This window comes from Saccopteryx leptura, chromosome 10 (genome assembly GCF_036850995.1).
Source record: "Saccopteryx leptura isolate mSacLep1 chromosome 10, mSacLep1_pri_phased_curated, whole genome shotgun sequence".
Lineage (NCBI taxonomy): Eukaryota > Metazoa > Chordata > Mammalia > Chiroptera > Emballonuridae > Saccopteryx > Saccopteryx leptura.
The window spans coordinates 43,136,271-43,164,062 of NC_089512.1; the positions used below are offsets into that span (position 1 = coordinate 43,136,271).

Consider the following 27,792-nt stretch of genomic DNA (forward strand, 5'->3'; position numbering starts at 1 on the left):
TAAGCCCCTCTACCCCCCAGCAAAGATTACAACCTACTGAAGGCTCAGATGATGATAGCACTTTTTAGCAGTACAGTCTTTAAGGTATGTACATTGTAAGACACAATAATAGACTACACAGTGTAAACATAACTTTTATATGCACTGGGAAACAAAATTGATGTGATTGAGCTAGTCACTTTATTGTGATGGTCTGGAACTGAACCCTCAATATCTCCAAGGTATGCCTGTATTGTTTTGGTTCTTTTTGGATTATGAATCAGGTAACTTTTCTTTAACACGGTACTATATTATCACCCTCTACCTCTTCTTTATAGAGTTTACTCGAACTGGAAGTAGATTTGGATAATTTGGAATTAGAAGATATTGACACAACAGATATCAACCTGGATGAAGACATTTTGGATGACTGAATATAATGTTTCCCATTTACCAGACTAAACAGATCATTATTATGGACAGCTATTAATTGTCACCCTGACCACAGTGCTTTGGACTCTTGAGAAGAAACTTCTTATATTTTACATTTTACTATGTAAACACTGCCCTCCTTGTCTTAGGAGTTTATGTGCACCATCTAAGTCATTGTTTCCTGGTAACTGAAATGGACATGGGCTTTGATTTTTTTGCATACTGTCATTAGACCACATCTCATAAAATTTTTGAATCAATGAAGACACGTTAAAGTTTGCTTTCTACATAATGAAGACCATCGAAGTTTCAGAAAGCTGAGCCAAAACTACACTTCACCCTATAGATCAGCCCACATTTTTCCTCTGCGTCACTAAGTCATTTTCACGTCGGCCGCATTTTTCTTGCCATACTATAATTCCTTAATTTGTTCATCTCAATGTTATTCCCCTCAGTCTTGTTTGGTTAGGCTAGTTTTCTGTTCCCTGCCTGACTGTCCACTGAAACCCAGAATCTTCTGAGCACCTTAAGCTGTAACAGAGAAAGGCACGGCACTGTTTTTTCTTATACTGCACTTACCTGATTAGAGAAATGAATCTCCAGGCACTCAGATATTCTCAGTTATCCCCTGTAGTCCAAGAAGGTGAGTGGGGAGCAAGTTTTCTTTGTATTGCTATTAGGGGCACTATTTGGAATTCCAAATCAGTACCTTTTAATTTTGACAATTTTAAACAACTCAATCAATATTAAAAGAAACTAGTTAGTATTTATTAAAATAAAATTTATTTGAAAAATATTTTCAGGAAGCTGCAGAATGGGTAATGAATGTTTCTTGATAAGCTTGCAGTGTTAATTCTATATATGCTCCCTTCTGTGCTTCAGTTTTCGCAAAAACCTGTTTAAAAGCAATAGAACAAAAACTATTTATGAAGTTTTAAGACATCATTGATGCTTCTGCAGTAGCAGCATACCAGTTTAAAAAGCCTCCCAAGTTTCACAGTAATTTTTTTTCTGCTCATAAAGCAATAAGCATACTACAGGGACAGAAAAACAGTACAGGCAGTCCCCAGGTTATGAACCAGAAGTACTTATATGCACAGAAAGGTAAAAATAAATACTCTGTTAAGACAAACATCCAGGTTGCATTTAATAGGTAAATGTACCCGTTCTACCTATTTTGTTTGTAACCCAGGAACTGTCTGCATCTATCACAGTTCAAACAACACTAATTCTAAACACTGGGAGTATCCGAGAATGGCTGTCATCTTTCAAAAAAATTAAGAAAACCTGACTTGCACCTTCTTCTAGATCAAAATGAAAACCATTATGTTTAAGAGAAATCTGGAATAGCATTAGCAAACTACTTTTCACTTTAAAGAATGTTTTCTCCAAATTCTGCTTTATCTGCCTTATCACAGAAAATCCGTTATTAGCCCTACAGTTTCTGCTCCTCCTGGAATGTTCATCACTGGTCGTTTTACTCTTAGTAAACTTGATACCTGCTTTGCGAAAGCATAAGTGAATACTGGGGTAGAAGCCAGGTCCACAAAACCATGTCTATTCTGAACATTAGAAAAGATGAAAATTATACAATGATCTCCCCTTCCCTTCCTGAAAAAACCATATCAAAGAGTAATATGTGTAACCCCATGGTTTGAGAGGTCTGCAGTTCAAAACAATATTGCCACTAAGGCCTGGTAATCCACAAGCACTACCATCTCCCCCTCTGGGCACCTGAACAAGAATGTGACCACACTGAAGGACCAGAAGCTGTACTGGGGACGTGCGCTAGGACCTAGCTTTTACCATGCCTGCTGGTGCCTTGATCAGCTCAGAGGACAGTACTCCAAAGAACAGGGGGCAGCTGTCCTGCTATCTGAACTTCACGGACACCAGCTGCCTCTCTCACCCCCGTCCAGTCTGTGTCTAGTGTCCAGGCTGAAGAATATGGTGACGATTAAATATTACCTACCTCAGAATTCTTTCCAACTTAATTATCCTACAACAGCCACTGTGGAAAAAGTCCCTTTACCTTGATTAAATGTAATCCCTCAGCAGCCTGCTCCTTGGCCTCCCGAGCCGACTGGCCGTCTGGATGGAGGATGTGATACAGCTGCACCAAACCGGTGGCATCATCGACTCTAGAGGGAAAGGGTCCCTGTTAAAAGGGCTCACTGTTCTCTCCACTGGCTCCGTCCTACAGAAAAGTATGCCAGCTTAAAGCTAAAGCACCTTTAAAGCTTTCCCTCAGTTTTATATTTTCACAGGCATTTTCAGGAAATGAGCTGATTTAGGCTTCATGCCAACTCTGTGGGAGGTAGGGCAGACATCTACAGGCAGCACTCATTGATACAGTGAATACATACATTCTAAGAGTGGCTATATTTTGGAAGCTGCATCATTCCTCATATAAACGGCATTCCTAAAGACAGATGACTTCTAGGCCAGCCCACTTCACCAGCAGATAATGATGAAATCCAACTCAGAGGGCAGGACTAGACCTTCATCCCACATAAGCCAGGGGCTGGTAGTCAGAAATACTCAAAGCCACTGCCTTTAAGTATGAGGGTGACATCCAACAATTTTCATTGAAACTCTGAACTGGTGGATAAATGCCTCTACGAGAGGCCTGCCCAGAGTCCACGGAAAAGACTCGCAGGAACATGTGCATTCAACCCATTGGTTTAAAAAACTAGCATCTTAGTGAAGCAAATTGGAATTACGCACATCCGATGAAGGAAAGCCAGGTTCTACTTCAGCAGCCTAACTTCAGAGTCACACAATGACTTGTGATGAAGCCAGAACAAGAATACGATTCAAGTTTTAAAAAAGCTATAAACCATTTTTATCAACATTAAAATTTCCCTGTTTACTAGCCACCTCAAGGCTGAGGGCATTTTAAAGTAACTCTTCAATATGCTTGTGCTTTTCAGGTTCTGCTGCGGGCTGGCTTCTGGCTGGGGTGGAGTGAGGACACCCCAGCTCAGTGCTCCCCCAGCTATCACTTTTGACCTTCCCTGCTTTCCTGTTACCTGAGCTGGGGGACAGTGGGAGGTGACTTGGCATAGGTGAAGAGAAATGCTCTGGGCTTATCCTAAGGGCCATCCCTTGGGGAAACTGAGAAACCAGACATGCTCAGTAAAACTTCCCAGGGGAAAAAAATTAAAAAATGTTAATTATAAATCTATTGTGCTCGTCATAATCTAACAAAATCCAAAAAACATGACAACGAAACATCTCAAAAGATAAAATTCCCTTTAAGGCTTCAGCAAGTGGCCCCATGAAGAGTTTAACTAGGTTTCTATTGAAATCACATTTAAGGCTTCATTACAATTTAATGCCTGTGCCTCAAAGAACAGTTTAGCCTCACACCCAATATAATTAATATTAATTATAATTTCAAATTAATATTTGAAATTAAAAATAATTTAATTGTTCAAAATTTTTAAAAAGAATCTCGGCCCTGGCCGGTTGGCTCAGCGGTAGAGCGTCGGCCCGGCATGCAGGAGTCCCGGGTTCGATTCCCGGCCAGGGCACACAGGAGAGGTGCCCATTTGCTTCTCCACCCCTCCCCCTCTCCTTCCTCTCTGTCTCTCTCTTCCCCTCCCGCAGCCAAGGCTCCATTGGAGCAAAGATGGCTCGGGCGCTGGGGATGGCTCTGTGGCCTCTGCCTCAGGTGCTAGAATGGCTCTGGTTGCAGCAGAGCAACGCCCCAGATGGGCAGAGCATCGCCCCCTGGTGGGCATGCCGGGTGGATCCCGGTTGGGTGCATGCGGGAGTCTGTCTGACTGCCTCCCTGTTTCCAGCTTCGGAAAAATGAAAAAAAAAAAAAAAAAAGATCTCAATTCAAAACCAAGAGTGGGCCTGACCAGGGGGCAGTACAGTGGATGGAGCATCGGACTGGGATGCGGAGGACCCAGGTTCGAGACCCCGAGGTCGCCAGCTTGAGCGCAGGCTCATCTGGTTTGAGCAAAGCTCACCAGCTTGGACCCAAGGTTGCTGGCTCGAGCAAGGAGTTACTCGGTCTGCTGAAGGCCCGTGGTCAAGACACATATGAGAAAGCAATCAATGAACAACTATGGTGTAGCAACAAAAAATTGATGATTGATTCTTCTCATCTATCTCCATTCCTGTCTGGCCCTATCTATCCCTTCTCTCTGACTCTCTCTCTTGTTTCTGTAAAAAAAAAACAAAAACAACAAAACAAAATAAAAACAAAACCAACAGTGGGACTTGAGCCTGAAATGTTTGCCTGGGCTCCATTCAGTGAGGATGTGCACCCTCTACTGGCTAACCTGGGATGTGCAGCACACTGTCCAGTTCAGAGTTCCCTGGGAAAGGCAACTTAGTACACAGAACTCCTTCCTTCTATGCAAATAAACTGCTTCAGATGTAAAGGGATGATGAGTATTACAAAGTCATACATTTCTGTGTTGCTCTAATTTCTTATAAGAAATGTTATATTGTTTATAGTAAAATGACTTCAGGATGATTTCAGAAACTTGAAAACTTTCATTCACAGGTGCTGTCAGTGCTAATGCACCTAAAGACAATTGCTTTTGAGCTTCCTCATGACACCAGCCAGCCCCCTGCCTACACCGAATGAAGGTCTGTGTGTTCCTGTCCCCTGCACTGGATTGCACTACACCTGCGGAGGTCGGCTGGCTGGAAACCACCTACCACGAGGAATGCTGTTTCCACACGTGGGCTGAATTCCGTAGACGTGCCTGTGGCACCTTCAGGTCACAACTACCTTACCTCTGTAAGAATGGTTCGGATTACATGGCGGATACTCTGAGTCCGAATACCTTAGTCTGAGGGCAGCAATAACTGAACTACAGGTTCAGACCATTGAGTTCAGCAAGAGCTTTTAGTGGAGAGTTGACTTTCTTATTACAGCTATGCTGGTTTCTTTTCCTTGTCATTCTGGTCTTTCTAACCAATCAATAGAAAGATACCCAAAAACAATTTTCTCCAGTTTTATCACAAGTTGTAAAAGAAACTATTAGTTCAGCTAAAAGGCTGGGTGCACACCAGTTTGCACACTAAAATACAATAGATGCTCTTGTTTTATTCAACTTTGAAAAATGTTAACTTTTTCAATGCCTTAAAAATCTTGCAAAAGCAAGGGATAGCAAAGCAAGACTATTTTCATAAATTAAATGACGGCATTTCCCAAGAAGCGCTAGAAGTAGTCCTGCTAGCAAACAAGCACACACACATGCCCCCCCCCATGTCACGTTTATGTTTCTTTTTTTTTTTTTCCATTTTTCTGAAGCTAGAAACAGGGAGAGACAGTCAGACTCCCGCATGCGCCCAACCGGGATCCACCCGGCACGCCCACCATGGGGCGATGCTCTGCCCATCCTGGGCGTCGCCATGTTGTGACCAGAGCCACTCTAGCGCCTGAGGCAGAGGCCAAGGAGCCATCCCCAGCGCCCGGGCCATTTTTTGCTCCAATGGAGCCTTGGCTGCGGGAGGGGATGAGAGAGACAGAGAGGAAAGCGCGGCGGAGGGATGGAGAAGCAAATGGGCGCTTCTCCTGTGTGCCCTGGCCGGGAATCGAACCCGGGTCCTCCGCACGTTAGGCCGACGCTCTACCGCTGAGCCAACCAGCCAGGGCACGTTTATGTTTCTTAATACCTGAGTCTCAGGAAAGCTCACTGACACCCGGAGCACTGGCCATACCAGGGATAAGTCAATACCCAGAGTATACAGAACACCTCCAAAGCCACTTACTTTTTCAAATAATCTAGCTCTGTTTACACAACACAACACCGAAAACTGGGTTATGCTGGAAGAACAAATCCACAGACTGAGGTAAATGAAAGCTAGCACTGGATGACGGCGCACCACCACTGGGAAAACAGCTTAAAGACAGATTTACTGTAAAAAGAATTCTTCTTACTAATTAAGATGATACTTACAAATCTCTCTGAATCTGGTCAATTAGTAAACCATCAATGTTTTTCTTATTTACAAAATACCAAGCCATTCCTCCAAAATGTCTTGTTGAACGCAGAAGGTCGTACTTTCCATGTTTATCTATATCTTCATAGGTCTGATGATGAATCTAGTCACATAAGATTCAATTTTTCAGAAACACGAAAATAAAAAGGAGGGGCATTACTGGCTATACGTTTACTAGCTAGCATGAGTAAGGCCTAAGAAAGTTATCAGTAAAACCAGGGCTACTTACACCTGCCTCCACTAGCGTTAACCAGTAGGCCTGACCTGACCAACCCTCCACTGCAGATGTGAATGGCAGCCTGGAACAAGTCCGCTGAACATTTATGGCCAGATCAATTACTTTTCAGCAGCCCAGCACTGTTTATGATGCGCCTATTACATATATATAGACCAAGGGAAACAATGGATCTCTACTTCTTGGTCACTAGGGGAAAAAAGAAATCAAGAATATTCGTTCACTCCTCCTCTTTTCCCCCATCTTATCAAATGTTTTATCCCATCAACTACTCCTTTCCATCTTATTAACATTCCTTCAGTTCTCCCACATTGACCTTCCTAAGTGAAGACTATGATGAAGGCACTCCTGTGTTCAAAGGCTTTCAAAACCCTGCTGATTGAAGTCCAGATTCCACAGCCTCACACCTGTGATAGGGCTGCACCAACCTCTAGTTAAATCCTGAAGCACTCCTTACACATACACTACATATATGAGCACACAGATGACTGGCCAATTCTCAAGCATATACTGTTGTTTCCAGCCTGTTCATACTGTAACACCTCTCCTCATCCAACTCCACCCACAACAATGTTCCCTGCCCTTTTAGAACCCTCTTGAAGATCCCTACAAAGCCTTTTCTGAGAGCACTTGGTAATCTCTGAGCATCGAACATCTTAGATCTTGGGAGACAATGATCTGTATACTTTCGTAGCACCCTTCCCCACATCATTTCTGGACTACAAGCTTTGACACAGCACACCCTATCCTACTATACTCTCTACAGAACTGTCTTACACAGAGAAGGTACTTCATGATTACATATTAAATTGAAATGTAAGTCAAACACAAGATATTTTGGTAAATTTTTAGTAAGTGACTTTGTCCCTGAACGGTAAACTGGAAGAACAGGCTTTGTCATCAGTTTGGGTGCTAGCTCTTACCACTCCCTAGCTGTGCAACTTTGAGCAAGCTAAATGCTTCAAGATTAAATTCCCTTATCCTAACTCAAGGGTGGTTGTCAGGATAAAATATCGATCTGGTAAACATCAGGTCCTTGACAGGTATTCAGGTATTTCCCGTCTCTTCCCTCTGTATCAAAGCTTATCATTTAGCTCATTATGCTCGGTTAAAAAATCTTACTCACAACCACATTGCAGGAACTAGAAAATACACTCACTTTGATATATTCGGCAGAATCCGGCTCAAACTGGGCAACGCAGAGATTGAGGACATCAACATGCCGGTCCTGGCTGTACATGGTCTAAAACCACACAGCAGAGCTGAGTTAGATGAGAACATGAAAGGTCAACACCTATCCTGATGGCATGACAGGCTCGCCCACCATGTACAGGCCACATCTGCGCCCATCCAGAGGTGTGCAGGAACAACACAGGCTTTGTTAAACCTGGATTCAAATCCCAGCTACAAGACAAATAACCCTAGTTATTATTACAAATGTCTGTGTTTACCAAAGCAAGACTGCCAGCAGCACCAGAGCCAACTGTTTCAACAAAGAAACCATCACCACCGACTATGAAACCAAGTCACCTTACCTTAAGATTTTCTTCCTTGAAAATTACTGGTGTTAAAGTTCTCCGACCTTCTTTTGGGAAATAAACTTGTATCATCCGGTCCCGTTCTTCCCAAGAGGCTTTGCGTAAAGTGCCACTTGGTTCTCTGACAACAATAAAACGCTCCTGAAATAGAAAATATAATCAAGGATGAGTTTATGAGGATTTATTTTTAGTTCCAGTCCCACTAAAGACCACTGTAAGAATAATTTGCAATCAACAATATAAAGCACAAGTGGGAAGCACAAATGCAACTGTGCATGATTTCAATGGTAATTCTAAACCTCAAAGACTTGGCTAAGATCTGATACTTCCTTCACTAATCACTGCTGGGCCTCTGACAATCAGAAATCTAAAAAGAAAGTATTTACTAAATGCCAACTCTGGTCCTAAAGTGGGTTCAATACATAAAATGGTGCAACTGAAAAAAGCTGATCTGAGATTCATCTATATGCATTTCAGAAGAAAGAAGGGCTATAAAACCTTTTCAAATTGTTTCATTTCCCCATACCAAAGTTTCATCTCCACAGATGTTACTACTTGATCTATGTTTCAAGTCCTGGGGATGAAAGGAACAAACCAAAGAACGTGGAATCTGAATTCCACACCTCTGTGATCCTCACACTGGCACGAGCCAACTGGTAAACTGGCTGGTCCACCTGCCGCTGGTCTCCCCACTCTTCGAACTCCCAAACCCAGGCCATGGGATCACTTCCTTCTCTGAAAGGCACCCACTCTCTCTGACAGCTCTCTCAGGCACAAGATTCCTACCACCTCTTAGATATGTTCATATTGTTATAGAATTGGAGAAGGGCAGAAACTCTGGATTATAATTCTTTGCAACACCCAGAGTGACTTGCACAGAGCTTTGCATATAGCAGATAATTGATACATATATGATTAAGTTAACCAGGTGGTACTGACTCAACGTTTCAGAGGTAAAGAGTCTCTGAATGTGTTTTAAGGATAATTAAAACTTTCATCAAAGATTTAACTGCACTGAAAAGAAGGGGGGGGGGAGCAGATGTCACAAAATACAACTGTTCCTCAAAATTATTTTGGTAATTTGAATTCCAAGTTTTTTTCTCCCTTTCAAGTTACAGAATGCTCCCACAAACCAGCCTTCACAGCACTGCAAAGCACCCAAAGCAAAAATTATAATTAAAATGAAACTGATGTATATACATCAGAGATATATGGGTGGCTCATGTACAGACACGAACAGTGCTGAAATCATGTTTTCTAACCATAATTGTGTATGATAAAAAAAAAAGTTAATGTGTGGTGGCCCTTTTCCCAACCCCAGCATTATGTAATATTCTACTGCATTTTGTGGGCTGAACTGTAAATTACTCTCTGTACTCTGTACTTGAAAAGGCTCAAACACAGACATATTTCTAAGTGCCAGAGTTCTTCAGGAACTGGCAATCGAGGGAAGAGGATAGAGTAAAGACTACAGCAGAAGTGGCGCTGGCTGAACATTATCTGGGGAAATATGCCAGTCTTACTGCAAATTCTGAAAAACGGAAATCCTGTGGGCAGCCTGAGATTCTGGCACCATCAAGTAGTCACAGGAAAGAAACACTCTACCCTCAGAAAGCCTCAGTTGAAGCAGGCAGCCTAACCTGGGCAGAAAGAGAGATACTGACCCTAGTCCCTCAGTCCCATGTCCACGTAGCATTTCAAACAAAGATCATTTCGCGATTAGACATATACTCACCCTGTGTGGTATGCTATACGATATATCAGTAAACACATATTTGGCTGTTTCTGTTCCTTCCAAAATCTTATCTTCAGCTAACACATCATTTATTGGTGTGCGTTCTTCCAGAACTGGTGGCATTTTTAATTGTACTTTAGCTGCCTCAATTGCCTGTCTTGTAGCCTAATGAAATAAAATACTCCTTAAGGAAAGTCACATGGTTACAGACCAAAGGATTATCTGACAAAAGCAGACACTAATCAGAAATGTGAAGGACTACAAAGCAAAGCCATAGCCATGAACCAGTGAGTGGGCTCCCGGGCCCTGGTGTGGCCGACGGCACAGCTCCGGGCTCAACCACTGTCACCACGGCACAGGAATGCCGAGGCAGAGCCGGGCCACAACAGCTGCCTGAAGAAGAGGAAAGGATTTCGCTTGCTCTGTACCAGATACTGTTCAAATACTCAATGTATTTGGCCTACAAGTACCATATGGTGTTATTGTTACCTCGTTCTATGGGCGAGAAAACAGAGGCATGCAAATGTTAAGTAAACTGCAGCACTGGGATTTGAACCTAGGCAACTAAACTCCGGAGTCCATGTTCTTAACCACTGACCACACTGCTCCATACCACACTGTAACAATGGTCACCTGAGAGGTGAAAGGGGGACTTTTACTCTTCATGAGATATAACATTGCATATCTGAATTTCTGCTATGATTATAAATTACTTTTGGATTAGAAAGAAGAGCAGTAATGCTTCACAAATTCCTGCTTTGAAGCCTTTTCCACAAAATAATACCCATGACTCCAGGAAAACCCTGGTGCTGGAGCAGGACGCTGTTCAGAAGGCTCTCATAATCTCACCCAAGTTCCGGCCTCCAAGCAGCTCACGACAATTGTTTCTCCAGCAAGGAAGCGGGAGGCTCTGCTTGGACCCCAGACCTGCCCTGACCCTCGGCCCAGTCGGCCTAATCTTGGCCGCGCGCCCTGACCCCCAGCCTGCCTGCCTGCCTGCCTGCCTGCCTGCTCATATATTCCCTTCGCGGCTCTGCGCCTGCAACTCCCTCACTAATGCCCGAGGGACAGCAACTAGCAAGATCTGGAGGGGCCTCTGGAAATCTTTTTTAACCCTTTAATGAAAGGTATTCTACCAATATTCCTGCATTCACATACCTCTTCCAACTGTGCCTGAGTCATCAGCTTATAGGTTGGTGGTTTCAGTTCTTGTATAGCTGGCTTAAAAATCTTGGCCAGATTCAAGCCTGTCATCTTGATGAGTATGCTTTGGATTTCTTCATCCATAAACGTAGGTTTCTTGATCTCTGAGCTACCAGATCCTGTTAAAATGATTTTAGCACATAAGAAATGGAAAAAGCCAAATAGAAAAGTTAAAAATAAAAATGATTAGCACACTGTCTACCTCAATACACACAATGCTAATCTAATACCTATGAGATTCATTTATTGATTCTTTTAAAATTTACTGAATATTCACAATGATGATACAGTTTCTGACAAAGAGGCACTCAATCTAGTGGAGGAAGCAACAAGAAGAAGGTAGTAATGTTAATAGTAACAGTTGCTTTCATTTACAGAGTTGCCTTCTATGGGCCAGGCAATGCCTACATTTTCAGGAATGCTTTCAGTAACCCACTAAATGGCACTAATAGCGCAATTTTATCATGAGGATACTGGAGCCTGGCTAAAGACCTACTTATTAAGTTACAGAGCCAGGATTTAATCCAAGGTTTATCTGATTCTAGAGCCAAGATCGATTCCAATCATCTTGGTGCTTCTCAGTACAGCGCTACAGACCAGGGAGGCAGAGGGAGTTGTGTGACTGCCGAGGAAGAAATGAAACACAGCCCAGGAGCGCGTAGATAGAGCATGGCATGAGCGGTCAAAGATGGTTTCCCAGGGGTCTAAATAGGCAGAGAAAAAAAGGGAAGAAATATTTCAGCTAAAGGGTTGCAGCTAGGAAAGAGAGGCCTGAATCACCGGTCACGATACTGAAGAGATCATGTGACTGCACGGATGAGCCTTGGACAGGAGAGGAGACGGCTCTCAGTTCTGCCCCCCACAGTTTGCCTGCCCCTCTGCCTAGCCTCCACTTCCACTTCCAGTAGGGAAAACCCATTCCTCCCAGCCGCCTCTTCCTCTTCTAGTCCTGTAAACGGTGGCCCTGAGAATCCTGAACCACGTCCTTCTTTTCTCCCTTCTCACATTCTCAGTGGATGATTTCCTAGCTTCCTATAACTTAAATTACTTCTATATGCTACTTCTTAAATCTGAATCTAGCCAGTATCATCTTTCATTCAAATACCCAACAGACATCACACATGCACTTTAATATTACTAAAGCAGACCCCATCAACTTTCTCCTGTCTTAAACGTGCTTTTCCTACTACTGTATTTCCCCATGTATAAGATGCACCTTAATTTTGGGGCCCAAAATTTGAAGAAAAAAAAAGTATTACATAAAGTTATTGAACTCAAGTTTTATTCATCATAACATTCATACAACTCCTCATCACTGTCAAAACTCCCATCCATTAGCTTGTCCTCATCTGTGTCTGATGACGAATCACTGTCTTCAACAATGAGTGCAAAAACAAGCGCGAAAAAGTGGGAAATGCAAGTAAAAAAATCTATAATCACTGTATAAGATGCACCCAGTTTTTAGACCTCAAATTTTTTAAAAAAGGGTGCGCCTTATACGTAATTCCCTACCTACCACCACACAATAGGTCCTGGGAGCCAGACACAGTACGTATAGCCATTCCTGACCTTTATCCCCCATGCCAGCCAACAGCAGAAGTAACAGTAACAACAGCTGGTATTTGTTAGACACTTACTATGGGCCAGGCCTTACCGAGCTAAGTACTTGACACACTTAGGACATTTAATCCTCCTAACAACCCCGTAAATACTGATTATTCCCATTTTACAAAAAGGACACTGCCACAGAACATACTGTCATCTCATGAACTTTCATTAATCCTCCATTTCCCACGGCCACTACCCTCGTCAAAGCCATCCTCATCTCTCGCCTTAGCCTCCCACCCAGTTTTCCCTGCCTCCATTCTGACTCCAATCTAAGCCATTCTCCACAGAACCAGAGGAATCTCTTAAAAATGTAATCCAAGCAATAGAAAAGATGAACAAAACAGAGGTCTTTGGAAAGATAAAACTTTACAAATCTTTAGCTATACTAAGCAAGGAAAAAAGAACCAAAATCAACAAAATTACAAATGAAAAAATGAGACATTACAACTGATACCACAGAAATAAAAAGAATCACATCAACAACTATATGCCAATAAACTGGACAACCTAAAAGAAATGGAAAAATTCTTAGAAACATACAACCTACCAAGACTAAATCAGGAAGATGATCAGATACTTTATAAGGTGTTCTCCCAATATTTCTAGTACCTACCTAGCACCATGCATCATTATTACAATACCACTGACTCTATTTCCTACCCTGTACTTCACAACCACAACACCTGAAACCAATACAAAATAATACTGAATGTAAACTATACTGGAAAAAATAATCTGTTTTAATTAAAAAGACTAAATCAGGAAGAAACAAAATCAGAACAGACTAATTACTAGGAAGGAGATTGCAACAGTAACAAAAACCTCCCAACGGAGAAAAGTCCAGGACCAGATTGCTTCACAGGTAACTTTACTAAACATTTACAGAAGTAATGTCAATCCTTTCAAAATTCTTCCCAAAATCGGAGAGGAAGGAACCTTTGCCAACTTATTTCATGAGGCCAGCTTTAACCTGATACCAAAGTCAGAAAAGGACATTAACAGAAAACTAACTACAGGGCAATATTCCCGATGAATACAAAGGCAAAAATTCTCTATAAAATAGTAGCAAACCAAATTCAGTAGCACATTAAAAAGATTATTCACCATGATCAAGTGGGATTTATCCTTGATGCAAGGATAGTTCAACATAATCAATGTGATGCATTACATTAACATAATGAAAGAAAAAAAAATCTCATGATCCCTTCAATAAATGCAAAAAAAGGATTTGACAAACTCCAACATCCATTCATAATAAAAACTCTTTTAACAAATTAGGCAGAGAAGGAACACATCTCAATATACTAAAGGCCATATATGACAAATCCATAGCTGACATACTTAATGGCAGGTGGTTGAAAACCTTGTCCTCTAAGACCAGGAACAAGATTTATTATCACTACTTGACAGCACCAGAAGTCCTAGCCAGAGCAATTAGGCAAGGGGGAATAAAGAAGAAAAGGCATTAGAACTGGAAAGGAAGTAGCAAAAATTGTCTCTATTTGCAGGTGACATGATTTTATGAATTTAAAAAAAATCCTACATATATAGAAAATACACCAAAAATGTTACATCTAATCAACAAATTCAGTTAGGTTGCAGAATACAAAAAAATTAAAAAATTAGTAATATTTCTATACACTAACAAATTTTCTGAAATAGAAATTTAAAAGTTATCTTGTTTATAACATCAAAAACAATAAAATAGTAAGGAGGTAAAAGATTTCTGCTGAAAAACTACAAAACACTGACTCATATAAATGAAAAGGTATCTCATGTTTATGGATTGGAAGAATTAATATCTTACAATGTTCAAACTACCCAAAGCCATTTATAGATTTCAATGCAATCCCTATCAATATTCCAATTGCATTTTTTTACAGAAATAGAAAAAACAATCTTAAAATTTATATGAAACCCTGAATAGCCAAAACAATATTAAGAAAGAACAAAGTGGGAGGCATCACACTTCCTAATTTTAAGTAATACTATATATAAAGATGTAATCAAAACAGTATGTTACTAGCAAACAGACTCATAAACCAATGGACTACAATTGTGAGACCAGAAATAAATCCAAGCATATATGGTCAACTAATATTTTACAAGAGAACTAAGAATATGCAATGGAAGAAATATAGTCTCTTCAATAACTGATGCTGGGAACAATGGATATTATATGTAAAAGAGTGAAACTAGACCCTCATCTTACATCACACAAAGATATTAATTCAAAATGGATTAAGGACTTAAATGAAAGATCAGAAACCATAAAACTAGAAGAAAATGTAGGAGAAAAGCTCCTTGACATTAGTCTTGGCAATGATTTTTTAATACGACACCTAAAGCACAAGCAACAAAATGAAAAATAAATGAGATAAAATAAAACTAAATGGCTTCTGCAGAGCAAAAGAAACAAAAAGATAAAAAGTCAACCTACAAAATGAGAAAAAATATTAGCAAACACCTGAATATTTTTCCAAAGAAGATATAAATGACCAACAGGTGCATGAAAAGATGCTCAACATCACTAATCAGCAGAGACATGCAAAGCAAAACTACAATGAGATATCACTTCACATCTGTTATAATGCTTAGCATCAAAAAGACAAGCTATTATTAACAAATGCTTGCAAGGATGTGGAGAAAAGGGAACCCTTACGCACTGTCGCTGGAATTGTAAATTGGTGCAGCCACTATGGAAAACAGTAAGGAGGTTCTTCCAAAAATAGAACTACCATATGATCCAGTAACTCCACTCCCGGGAATATATATATATATATATGTTGAACTACACCCTCATGTTCACAGCAGTATTATTTACAACAGCCAGACATGAAAACAACCTAAGTGTCTATCAACAGATGAATGAATAAAGATGTGGTGTGTACACACGTGCACAATGAAATATTCAGTCATAAAAAAAGGAGGTGTCCTGCTATTTGCAACAACATGGATGGATAGTGAAAGCACTATGCTAAGTGAAACAAGTCAGAGAGAAACAAATTTTGTATGCTCTCATTTATATGTGTAATCTGAAAACAACAAAAAACCTAAACTCAAAAAAAGAGAACAGATCTGTGATTACCAGAGGTGGGGAACGGGGGACAGGGAGAAGGACTGGATATAGGTGGTAAAGGTACAAATTTCCAGTTATAAGTACTAGGGATGTAATGTACAACATGATGACTATTGTTAGCATTGCTGTGTGGTATATATTAAAACTGTTAAAGACAACAAATTCAAAATTCTTTTTTTTTCGTTTTTTTTTTATCTACATGAGAAGATGAATGTTAACTGAACTTATTGTGGTAACAATTTCACGATATAAGTAAGCCAAATAATTATGCTATACAACTTAAACTTACATGCTATTGTATGTCAATTATATCTCAATAAAAAGGGAAAACACTTTAATTTTTTAAAATAATAAAGGTTATTTCCATGCTTAAAACTCACCAATGACCCTCATCATCATTTAGAAAAAAAGTTAAGGTGGTCTGCTTATCTCACTGTCTGTCAACACATGACGTGATCACAAGACCAGAACCCTTTCTTGTACTCATCTCTGGCACCCAGACTCCCTTAAAGTAGCAGGCACACAACTGGTGCTCAGCACTATTCTCTCCTCAATCTGACCCTTTACCCCCAGCTTCAGTTACCATTAAGTGCCCAGGTATGCATACTTGAGATTCACCTCCACTTGAATCTCAAATTTAATGTGTCCAAAACATCATTGAATTCTGCCTCTTTTCCCAGCTCTTCACCTCATCTACTGCCTTTTCTACCCCACCTCCTCTCCTCTGCCTCCCCCCTTAAAAACTGCTTCTACAATTAATCTTCTGTCTTGGTATAAACAGAACTACTCTCCACTTAACTGCCCAAGCTAGACACTTGAGAGACAACAATGATTTCTCCGATTAAACGTAGTCCAAACTCATACCCAACCCTTCTTAATCCTACCTCCAAAATGGGTTCCCAAATTACCTGTGTTCAGTCTCATTTTTTGGACCTTTGCTTATGTTGTTCCCTCTATTTGGCATGCTTCTTATTTTCTCCCTAGCATGGTTAACCAAGTCTCAGCTTTGGTCATAATCATTCTGGGAACCAAACTTTTCTAGAAACCACTCCTCGCCCTTCCAACCTAGTCTGAATTCCTGTCTCAGGTGCGTTCTCCTATCCTAGTCCGGGTCACAATGCACTGCTACTTCCCTACTAAGCCAGGAACGCCTTGGGTGGGAGTGGGGGGACCCGTGTCAGTGTTAGTTTGCCGCATCCCCTAAACCTAACACGGTGCTTTGCAAAGAGCAGAGCTCGGGCACTGTTGGTTAAGCTGGTATACAAATTAACAAACGCGGGAATGACAGACTCTGCAGGTACAGAAGAGAGGGGACTGACGGAGAAGCCGGGTTGGGGATGGGGACGGGGAGAAAGAGGTGAAGGGGGAGAGGGGGAGGGAGAATGTTGGGGAGAGAGAGGTGCAGGTGGAGGTGGGAAGTGGGTGGTGCAGGTGGGGAGGTGAAGGTGAAGAGAGGGAGGCGGTGGAGCGGGAGGTGGTGGCGGGGAGAGGGGCGGTGCAAGGCAGGAGATGGAGGTGGGAACTAAGTCTCCCAGAATGCCCCAGCGGACCTCAGGCAGGTCACTTACCGGCCTCGGAACCGAGCTGACGGCATGGTATTCCCGCCTTGCAGGGCCGGAGCAGCGGCTGGAGCAGAGCGCCGCGCTGGGGCCGAACTTTCATCCGGAAAGAGATCCGTTCCGTGCCTCGAGAACTTGCAAGGAGGCTCCACACCGACACAGGTGTTCTGAGGGTTGCCATCATTACCCGGGGCCGCTTGCGCTCGAGGCTGCTGGGAGCGTCTCCCGGTCTCGCGCGGTTCCCACGGCACTCTGGGAAATGTAGTCTTCAGGAGGGAGACGGAATCGCGCAGCTCTGGGCCTTTTATAGATTGTTTCTGTAAACCGCGTGTTCACATGTAAAAGTGTCCGTTGCATAGAGCCCTTTGTGCCCTTTATTGTGGGCCTTCCCTTCGTTGCCATGCTGTAAATAACTAATTTTCATTACCTACCCAAAAGTTTTCTCCCAGCCCCAGGTTTATATCCAGCTGCCTATTCAACTTCTCCATTCAAACTTCTCAGGGACCCCCGTGCCCCCAAATATAACTCCTGAGGCCAAGCCCTGATTGCCACCAGCACCATCATCTCCCATCAACTCATACACTTTATTCTGTCTCTCAGACCCCTACTCCTTTCCTTCATAACCCTTTTCTCAATTTGTGATTATTTTGCTCATTTATCTGTATTTTTCTCATGCCATGAAGACAACGACTCACTACATTTGATTATAACATCACCCAGCCTGGTACATTTATGCTCACAGCAAACATGTCAAGTAAATGACAAGAAGAATGATTAAAGGATACTGTTATTTTCGTTCTAGCTATCCAAGATGTGCAGGTCTTATTCTCCCCTGAACTGTAGGTTGGTGCCTGAGCTGAGAACTTATCCTAAGGCTTGGCTAAAGAAGGGTGTTAAGTAGACACCGGAATTGGTGAGATGGGTAGACTTACATTCTAATCTTACCTTTTTCCCACTACCCAGTTAGAGCTCTGTTTATGAATTCATTCCCTGTAGGTGGGAAAGAAGAGAGCCCTAGGCTTGGGGCCGCATTCAGGCATGGCTGCTGCTCTGTGCTTCCCAACACATTCAGGCATGGCTGCTCCTCTGTGCTTTCCTGTCACATCTCCATGAAAACAGGCTAGTGGAATGCATGCCAGGTGTCTCCCATCCATTCCCTTTCTCTAAGGATCAATCACCTACTTTCTCAAAGCCACTGATGAGAGGGTAGCCTTCAGTGGCTGTTTTCCTATTAACATCCCCTGAGTAGAACTGATTGGATAATGAGTGGACACCTTATGCAGAAGGAAGGAATCTATACTGCTCACAGAAATAAGGGGATATTTCAAAATGAATATGAAGCGATAAGAAAAGAAACATTTGATTTTTTTAAAAGTAAACAAGAACATCAGAAAAGCAAACGACAAGTCAAAGAAAGTTGTTCAATTATGCAAATGAGATGCAAAACCCACTTTTATTTCATTGGTGAAAAGGCACTGTAGAAAAGGCTGAAAGTACTGGAGTATCTGCACATTCCCTGATCTTGAAAGTGCACATCCTGCAATTCCCCAGCCCTTGCAATGCCCCTGCAACACGATTTGCCTGAATGCAAAGCCTGGAGAGCCCAGGACATCTTGAAGCTGGTCAAACACAGACGACAGTGGCAACAGCACATGGAACATCCCAAAGCGTGATTAGCAGACTGTGGAATTGCTTTCAAGAGACTGGCACAGTACTAAGAAGACGAGGGCAGAGTTGTCTATCTGCCACAAGAGCAAGAGATGACTGCTACTTGACCTTATTGGCAAGAGGAACAGGCACAGCAATGCAACAGAGCTTCGGGGACAGTTTCTTGATGCCACTAGATGACAGATGCACCCAGATCATATGAAATCGGCTCCATTGTGTTGAACTGCATTCCTGGAAACCAATGGTATACATTTGTTATCTGCTGAACACCATAGAACCCATAGAAGGTGGGCTGATGAGCATCATCATTGGACCCATGGTGAGTGGGCAACTGTCCTCTTTTCTGATGAGTCATAGTTCAGTCTGCAGCCTGACAATCATCGTGTTCTGATCTGGCTTAAACAAGGAACACAGGACAATCCATGTTTCATGAGAAAAAGGGACTCCTTTGGTGGTGGTGGAATCATGATGTGGGCTGGCATCAGCATTGGTGGCCCTGTGAACTGCCATGTCATCAGAAATGAATAGCTGACTGCTGTCAGATGAGGTCCTGCCCCCTATAGTGGTATCCTATGCTGGAGCAGTTGAAAACAACTTTCTTTTCATGGACAATAATGCAAGGCCCCACTGTGTGCATCTCATCAACGGCATACTTCAGGAGGCAGGAATCAAACACATGGACTGGCCCTCACATTCTCCAGACCTGAATCCCATTGAACAGGCTTAGAATGCACTGGGAAGACATCTGGCAAAGCCCCCAATGCCTCTCACACTTCTTGAGCTGGAAGTTGCCCTGGAGCAAGAGTGGCAGAGGAGGATCCCACAAGAACTGCTGGACACTCTGATCCTGTCCATGCCCCATCACTGTCAGTGTTTTGGCAGTCTTGGGTGACCATACACCCTACTGAACAGTCAATGTGTGGCCCTGTCGTCCAGTTTGACATGCTTCTGTTCACCACCACCAATATGTCACTTGCTACTCAATCACAATAATTTAGTTTGCATCTCATTTGCATAATCAAGCAACTTTCTTTGACTTGTTTGCTTTTCTGATGTTCTTGTTTAATAAAAAAAATCAAATACTTCTTTTTTTAATCGCTTCATATTCATTTTTGAAATATCCCCTAATTTTTGTGAGCAGTATATTTGCTGCTATATGGATTCTCTGTAGCCACTGTAACAAATTACAACATATTTGGTGGCTTAAAACAATAGGAATTGGCCTTGGCCGGTTAGATCAGTCAGTTAAGAGCATCATCTGGAAACAAGATTGTGGGTTCAATCCCCAGTCAGGGCGCACATGGAAAACAGCCAGTGAGTACATGACTGAGTAGAACAACGAATGACTGCTTCCCTTCCCCCTCCCCTCTCTCTCTTCCCTATCCTCTCTCTCCCTTCCCCCTCCCCTCTCTCCCTTCCTTTCTCTGTTTTGAAGGAGAGAAGAGGAAGAAGAAGAAGAAGAAGAAGAAGAAGAAGAAGAAGAAGAAGAAGAAGAAGGAGGAGGAGGAGGAGGAGGAGGAGGAGGAGGAGGAGGAGGAGGAGGAGGAGGAGGAGGAGGAAGAGGAGGAAGAGGAGGAGAAACAGAAGAAGGAGAAACAGAAGAAGAAGAAGGTGAAGAAGAAGAAGAGGTGAAGGAGGAGGAGGAGGAAGAAGAGGAGGAGGAGGAAAAAGAGGAAGAAAAAGAAGAGAAGAAGAAGAAGAAGAAGAAGAAGAAGAAGAAGAAGAAGAAGAAGAAGACGAAGGAGAGGAATAAGAAAAAGGAGGAGGAGGAGGAGGAAGAAGAAGAGAAATTAAGTCCGGGCCCTGGCAAAGTAGCTTGGTCTGTTGGAGCATTGTCCAGGAGCACAGAGGTTACTGGTTCGATTCCCCAGTCAGGGCACAAAACAGGAGCAGCTCCATGTTCCTGTCTCTCTTTCCCTGCCTCTCTCAAAAGAAAGAAAGAAAAAAAAAAAGAATTTATTCTCACAGTTCTTGATGCCAGTGATCTGCAATCATTATCAGTGGGCTAAAACCAAAGTATCAACAGCTGTGCTTCATTCAGAGGCTCCAGGGGAGAATCTGTCCCTTATCTCCTCCAGCTTCTGGTGGCGGCAAGCACTCCCTGGCTTATGGCTGCACCACTCCAATCTCTGCCTCCATCCTCATATCACCTTCTCTCTGTTTGTGCCCAATCTCCCATTGCTTCCCTCTCATACAAATACACATGAAGGCTATTAGGGCTCACTTGGATAATCCAGGATAATCTTCCCATTTTAAAATCCTTAACCACTTCTGCAAAACCCTATTTCCATATCAGGTAACATTCACAGGTTCTAGGAATTAGGGCGTAAATAGCTTCTGGGGAGGGAGGACATTTTTTAACTTACCCTAGCTGTCCAGGCACCAAGCAGATTTTCTCTCAATGCTTCAAACTAAGAAACACAGAAACTATAGCTGATGGTAAAAGCTTGAAGTGAATAACTACAGTGTGTCCGTAAAGTCATGGTGCACTTTTGACCGGTCACAGGAAAGCAATAAAAGATGATAGAAATGTGAAATCTGCACCAAATAAAAGGAAAACCCTCCCAGTTTCTGTACGATGATGTGGCAGCATGTGCGCATACGCAGATGATGACATAACACCAGGTACACAGCAGAGCAGCCCACGGCCATGCCAGTCGAGATGTGGACAGTACAGAGGAAAGTTCAGTGTGTTCTGTGGCTCATTAAATTCGAATCCGTGACCAAAGTACAATGTGAATATCGGCGCGTTTATAACGAAGCGCCACCACATAGGAATAACATTACTCGGTGGGATGAGCAGTTGAAGGAAACCGGCAGTTTGGTGGAGAAACCCCGTTCTGGTAGGCCATCAGTCAGTGACGAGTCTGTAGAGGCTATACGGGATAGCTACCTAAGGAGCCCTAAAAAATCTGTGCGTGAGCCCACATCGAACTGCACTGAATAGGTATGAAACTGGGAGAGTTTTCCTTTTATTTGGTGCAGATTTCACATTTCTATCGCCTTTTGTTGCTTTCCTGTGACCGGTCAAAAGTGCACCACGACTTTACGGACACACTGTATTTAGAGTTAGGTTTGTAGCAGCCTTATTTCAGCAATCTGATGAATGAGCAGAGAAAGTTAATCTGCCCAGGAAGACAGGAAAATGGAGCACAAGCAGAGGTTTGAGAAAAAGTGGAGGAAAGTGCTATCTTGGCCAGAGTCCCTTTCACTTTCCTTTCAATAACCTCCTTCACTTGGCTACACTAAATTTTACTGACAGGGAATAACCAAGATTCCTCTTGCCAGCTATAACCTTGGGCAGATGCCCACATCTTTCAAAACCTCAGTCCCTCACCTGAAAAATGGGTATAATGATAGTACTTATCTTACAAATTTGAAGATAAAGTGCCTTCAGGATCTGAGGCCTGGAGCAAGAAGGGGGTGCAAGGCGGTCATATGGCAGCAAGTTGGTGGCTTTCTGAAGAGCTGCAGAGAGAGAGCTTTAGAGTTATATGTTCATCAGTTAATATTCTCTTATAAGCAACAGAAATCCTTCCTGAGTAAAACAGAGATGGAAGTTATTGGAAAGATGTTGACTGACTCACAGAGCTAAAGGGAAAGCTAAGCAGCCCAGCCTCAGGAAGTACTTGAAGACTAGAGGCTCCAGGGTCCCCAGAGGCGAGAACTCAAGAGAAATCTCTCAGAGGCTGCTTTCAGAGTGACTTGGTTCCAACTACAAGCTTTCCATTGAATCAAGTTCCTGGTGAGAGAAGCTGATGGGCCCGGTGGGGTTCTCTGTTCCTGGTGAGAGAAGCTGATGGGCCCGGTGGGGTTCTCTGTTCCTGGTGAGAGAAGCTGATGGGCCCGGTGGGGTTCTCTGTGCCCCTGGGGAATGGGGAGAGCTGGCCCTCTGACAGTCCCAAAGCACCGTGCTGCACCAACTTCCAGGACTCATCAGGTCACGTCTGGCAGAGGGCCCGCCGACTCTGTGGAGCAAGAATGAGTCCTATTACTTGTAAAACAAAAGCACAGTGACCCCTCCATTACCCAACTGTCAGTAATTTTACAGGGTCTGAACTTTTCATTGTTTCCTTAAGGAGAGTAGGATTTTGCCCTGGGATTTTAGAATCCTTCAAGAGGACAGTGTGGGGGTAGACATCTGGAGAGAGAAAGGACAGGCCCTGAGGGAGAAGGGTGAGAGTCTGGACTATCCTGGAACCCTTGCAGTCTTCAGCACAACCTTACAACTCCTATGTAGTCTTCAAGAACCTATCTCGCCCTGGCCGGTTGGCTCAGTGGTAGAGCATCGGCCTGGCATGCAGAAGTCCCGGGTTCGATTCCCAGCCAGGGCACACAGGAGAAGCGCCCATCTGCTTCTCCACCCCTCCCCCTCTCCTTCCTCTCTGTCTCTCTCTTCCCCTCCCGCAGCGAGGCTCCATTGGAGCAAAGATGGCCCGGGCGCTGGGGATGGCTCCTTGGCCTCTGCCCCAGGCGCTAGAGTGGCTCTGGTCACAACAGAGCGACGCCCCAGAGGGTCAGAGCATCGCCCCCTGGTGGGCAGAGCGTCGCCCCTGGTGGGCGTGCCGGGTGGATCCCAGTCGGGCGCATGCGGGAGTCTGTCTGACTGTCTATCCCCGTTTCCAGCTTCAGAAAAATACAAAAGAAAAAAAAAAAAAAAGAACCTATCTCTGCAGCCTTCGCCAAGGACCACACCTGCTCCATTTATACATTCACCTCACCCAGAGTGGTTTCCCCCAGCCCCAGTTCAGAGTCCAGATGCCCAACATGTTCCTAAGGAAACGGCAGGGATTGAGAGCCCCGTTGGGGACACTGGTCACTGATGGGAAGGGGCCTTTGTGCCAGGGTTGAAGGAGTTGAAGATGGGTAGAGTGTGGATAGGATTTGCAAAGGGAATTGACTGTCTTCTTGTCTCTGGGCAACGAAAGTGGAGTCATTGGCTGAGAAATGGTAGGGTTGAGTTGGAAGCTGCAAAAGCGGGAAGTTTGAAGCAGCTGCTGGGAGCTGAGTGGCTGCTCAGCCCCCACGGCTGTGAAGCGTGAGGCACCAGCTGCCCACAGGGCAGCCCGCAGAGCAGTGGGCCAGTCGGCCGCAGCGCAGGGGAGGAACCAGGATCTGGAGGCCAGGGAACTTTCTGCTAGTTCTGGACCTAAGTGGAAACATTGGAAGGCAGGCCCGGAAGCTGTGCGAGGCTGTGTCCGAGCAGATAAGCTGAAGCACTGGTGAGGAGGCTGACAGAGGTGGCAGCACAGTCACCTTCCTTCTCACTCAGAGCACACTGTCTTCTCTCTCCCGGGTCCTGCTGCTCTTCACGGCACACTGGCGAGGCGGACTGGGCGGGCACGGGTACCCCCATCTCAGGATGCACAAAGTGAGGCTCCCAGCTTAACTAAGGGTCTTGCCCCAAACCATCCAGTTTAGCCAATGCAGAGACAAGGCAAACTGCTGTTTTGGTGGAAAAGCTCTGGTCACATGTGTTCACAGGGTGAGGGAAAACAATGAGATTCTAGAAATGATACAGAATGTGGCCCAAAAGAGAGCAGGCAGGGAGACTGTCCCCCACCATGCGACAGTGGGAGTGAGGGAGTCGGCTCCCCCCACGCTGGAGTTATCGGTGTATCTCCAATTTTCCACACAGCACTCTCTCTTCTCTTCTGACAGCATCTACTCAAGTACAGTTCTACCCCAAACTGACCGCTAGACACAGAGAATGACCCCCCGAGGCCAAGGCTGCACCTGTCAGGGGTGACAGGCAGACCCTCTGTCCTGCAGCACAGGGACAGAACGTCAAAGGCACTTCCGCCGGCTCATTCCAGATGCTCCTGTCAGCCCAGACGCCCCCACAATGACGAGGCCCGGAGCAGTCACCCTGTGGCACCGCCATCGTGGCTCTGCTCCGTCAGAGCCAACACTTGGCTCCCTGCTCCCAAGAGCTGGACGCCGTCAAGGGTTGGTATGTGGAACATTTGTCTGAGGGACATGCTGGCCTGGGTTAAAAGTAATTCTCTTCAGCTCAGAACCGGGTGGTCTGTCCCAGGTTATTTTTCATTCAGCTTGATCTGGACTCGGGAAGTCTTTCAGAGTGAGAGCTGGTATTTTCAGAGGTTAGTAAGCCCGTCAGAAAGTTCTTTCATGAGAATATATGATGCATCTGATTGCCCTGACTTGCAGACAGTCCCCAGATCAGGGGCCATGCATAAATTTCACTTTAGACTCAGAACTGCAGTGTCTTGAGGATTCCTGGGTCCTGAGCTGGGGGAGGCTGACAGCAAAATGCACTGGTCACTACTAATATGAAGCCAGACCAAAAAAGGCAGCATGTGTGTTCTCAGGGTTCCTGTGTGTATGTGCACAGGCAATGTGTGTGTGTTTGGCTGTATGCGTCATGCAAATGTATGTGCATATGTTTCTGTTTGCCTTGTGGGGTATGTGTATATGTATAGGTGATCTTCTGTATGCACATAAATATGCATGTGTGTTCAAATATGTATATATACATGTATATGGATGTTAGCATGTATATGTGTATTTGTGTGGTTTTGTGTGTGTATAGATAGACATGCATGTGTTCACACATGTATACTGGCCTGAGCATGGGGCAGTTTAATAGTAAGAGCTTTGGAATCAGACAGACATGGGTTCAAACTCTAACTCCACAGTTTATAAGCATATGAGCCCTTGCTTCTCACCACCTTGGTTTTCTCTTATTAAAAATGGGATGATAACAGCTTCCATGAGGGACCAGGGCTGAGAGTTAACAGACATGAAGCAGACAGCACTCTGGCACACAGTCAGTGCCCATCAAGTGGTTGACAGATTGTTAATATTACTGTCATTATCATCATCATCACCATCATTATCATCCTTGTCTCATCTTATTCCCTGGAGTTGTGGCATGCATTCATTCTTTCTCTTGTAAAACCCATCTCGGGCTGCAAACATTTCAGATGCAAATGAATTGACTTAAACTAGCAATCCAGAGAAATGAGTGACCAGACCGGTTCCCCTCACCCACTGTGAATCTGGTTCCATCAGTAAATCACAATTTCCCCATCGGCTAAATGGTAACAATAAACATCCTTCCTCAATGAGTTTTCTTACACTGGCATTTCTTCTAGAGACTAAAGTAACCAAATGGTTGTGGGCCACCTTCTGCACACCCAGGCTTGGCCTAGGCTAGTGGAAAATACAAGAAAGGAATACACATATTCCTGACCTCAAGGATATCCCAGTGAAGTTGACTTTTTTATATACTGTATATAAATAAACAAGAGAACAAATAGGCTTATTCAGGTATAACTGGAATATAATAAACAGCACATACTTAAAGCATATAATTTGATGTTTTAACTTATGTATACACCATATAACTGTCACTACAATTAAGATAATGAATACGTCAATCACCCCAAACATTTACTTGTCCCCTGGTGACCTTTTACTCCCATTCTTCCCACACAACTTCCTCCAACAGCCGACCAATGCCATCCTTCCCCACAGATTAGTTTGACTTTTCTAGAGTTTTAATTAAAAAGATATCATTAACCTGAATTTTGGGGAGGGGGGCTCTGGCTCCTTTCACTTAGCCTAATTATTTTAAGATTCACCCATATTGTCATGTGTATCAATTCTTCTTATTGCTGAATAATATTCCATTGTATGGATATACCACAACTAGAAAGCCTGGCGGTCATACAAAATGACCGCTGTTCTAGATATTATAAATTGTAATTAAAATGATTTGTGCAAAGGTGTCTGCTAATTCAAACTGAATTACCCAGGGCAGGTGGCGAGGACGCCCCTTTGCTTAGTGCCCCATGGGGTTTCCCCCTTCTACTTGCTTAATTGCTTAAAGTAGAGTGCAATGAAGGAAACCACTGGAGGTACATTTCTTAAGAGCCACCGCTAGCTCAATAAATAAAGGTGATTTAAATAATAAAATGTTAATTCACATGTCAAAGATCTCTTTGTACACAACATTTCTTGTGTAGATCTTTCCATCATTTTTAAGCTCGCCTTGCAGAGGACCATCAATTATTTTTAATTTTACGTCCGTTCTTTCACGAACTCTTGAACAGGCAACATAAAGTTGACCGTGTCCAAATGCAGGCTCAGGTAAAAAAATGCCAACACGCTTAAGCGTTTGGCCCTGAGACTTATTGATGGTCATAGCAAAGGCAAGTTTTACAGGAAATTGTCTACATCTCAATTGAAATGGCAACCCTGTTTGAGATGGAGCCAAATCAATTCTTGGAATGACATGTATTTCACCTTTAGAGGAGCCAGTCAAAGACTTAGCTATTATGACATTATTTTTCAATTGGAGAACCTCTAGTCTTGTACCATTGCAAAGACCCCTTCTGGTGTTAAGATTTCTTAACAGCATAATAATTGCTCCAATCTTTAACCTCAATTTGTGAGGTGGCATGCCAGAAGGCAACAGACTATTTAAAAATTCTGTTGGAAAGTTGTTGGCACTCGCTTTATTATCAGCTACAACAGAATCAACACTTAAATATGTCGTGTCGTTCCCTTCTATGATATTTAAGACATCATCATTTAGTTTGTCTACATCAGAATTTTTAGGACACAATATTGCCCTTTCACTAATTTCACTGATGTTTCCAGGCTGGATTTTATTACCAAAAACCCAATCCACTAAACTATCTTTGCATATCATTGACAAAGGAATCTCGACAACGTCTTCACTCAATCCATTATCATCAGAAAGAGTTCCATTTCCAAGTTTTAAAAGCCACTCACTATATTCGGGGTCATTTGACCTC

The 27,792-nt window shown here is 43.3% G+C and overlaps 2 protein-coding genes and 1 non-coding gene across 3 annotated transcripts in view; 1 reads left to right on the forward strand and 2 right to left on the reverse strand.

The window, feature by feature from the left end:
* The window catches only part of COPB2 (COPI coat complex subunit beta 2), a 37,116-nt gene extending 36,441 nt beyond the window's left edge, over positions 1-675 (forward strand). Inside the window, exon 22 of the mRNA XM_066350430.1 lies at positions 318-675. Coding sequence (XP_066206527.1) covers positions 318-413 — 96 coding nt within the window. The 3' untranslated portion in view covers positions 414-675. The remainder of the gene's footprint in view (positions 1-317) is intronic.
* Positions 676-784: 109 nt separating this feature from the next.
* Positions 785-17,531, reverse strand: MRPS22 (mitochondrial ribosomal protein S22). Its single transcript, XM_066350431.1, has 8 exons — positions 17,348-17,531; positions 11,048-11,211; positions 9,890-10,054; positions 8,152-8,295; positions 7,776-7,859; positions 6,339-6,484; positions 2,444-2,552; positions 785-1,306 (listed from the first exon to the last, which is right to left on the reverse strand). The coding sequence occupies exons 1-8, from the start codon at positions 17,520-17,522 to the stop codon at positions 1,211-1,213; spliced, it is 1,083 nt and encodes a 360-aa protein (XP_066206528.1). The 5' UTR covers positions 17,523-17,531; the 3' UTR covers positions 785-1,210.
* Positions 5,959-6,034, reverse strand: TRNAV-AAC (transfer RNA valine (anticodon AAC)). The gene has a single exon. It is a non-coding gene; the product is annotated as a tRNA-Val (tRNA).
* Positions 17,532-27,792: the final 10,261 nt, after the last annotated feature.

Excerpts from the sequence above, each read along its gene's own strand:
- MRPS22 (XM_066350431.1), bottom strand. The coding sequence starts at position 17,522 with ATGATGGCAACCCTCAGAACACCTGTGTCGGTGTGGAGCCTCCTTGCA. Across the intron at positions 11,212-17,347 it reads TCAGCTCGGTTCCGAGGCCG|GATCTGGTAGCTCAGAGATC; the intron begins GTAAGTGACCTG and ends TCATTTTAACAG. Across the intron at positions 10,055-11,047 it reads CTCAGGCACAGTTGGAAGAG|GCTACAAGACAGGCAATTGA; the intron begins GTATGTGAATGC and ends TTATTTCATTAG.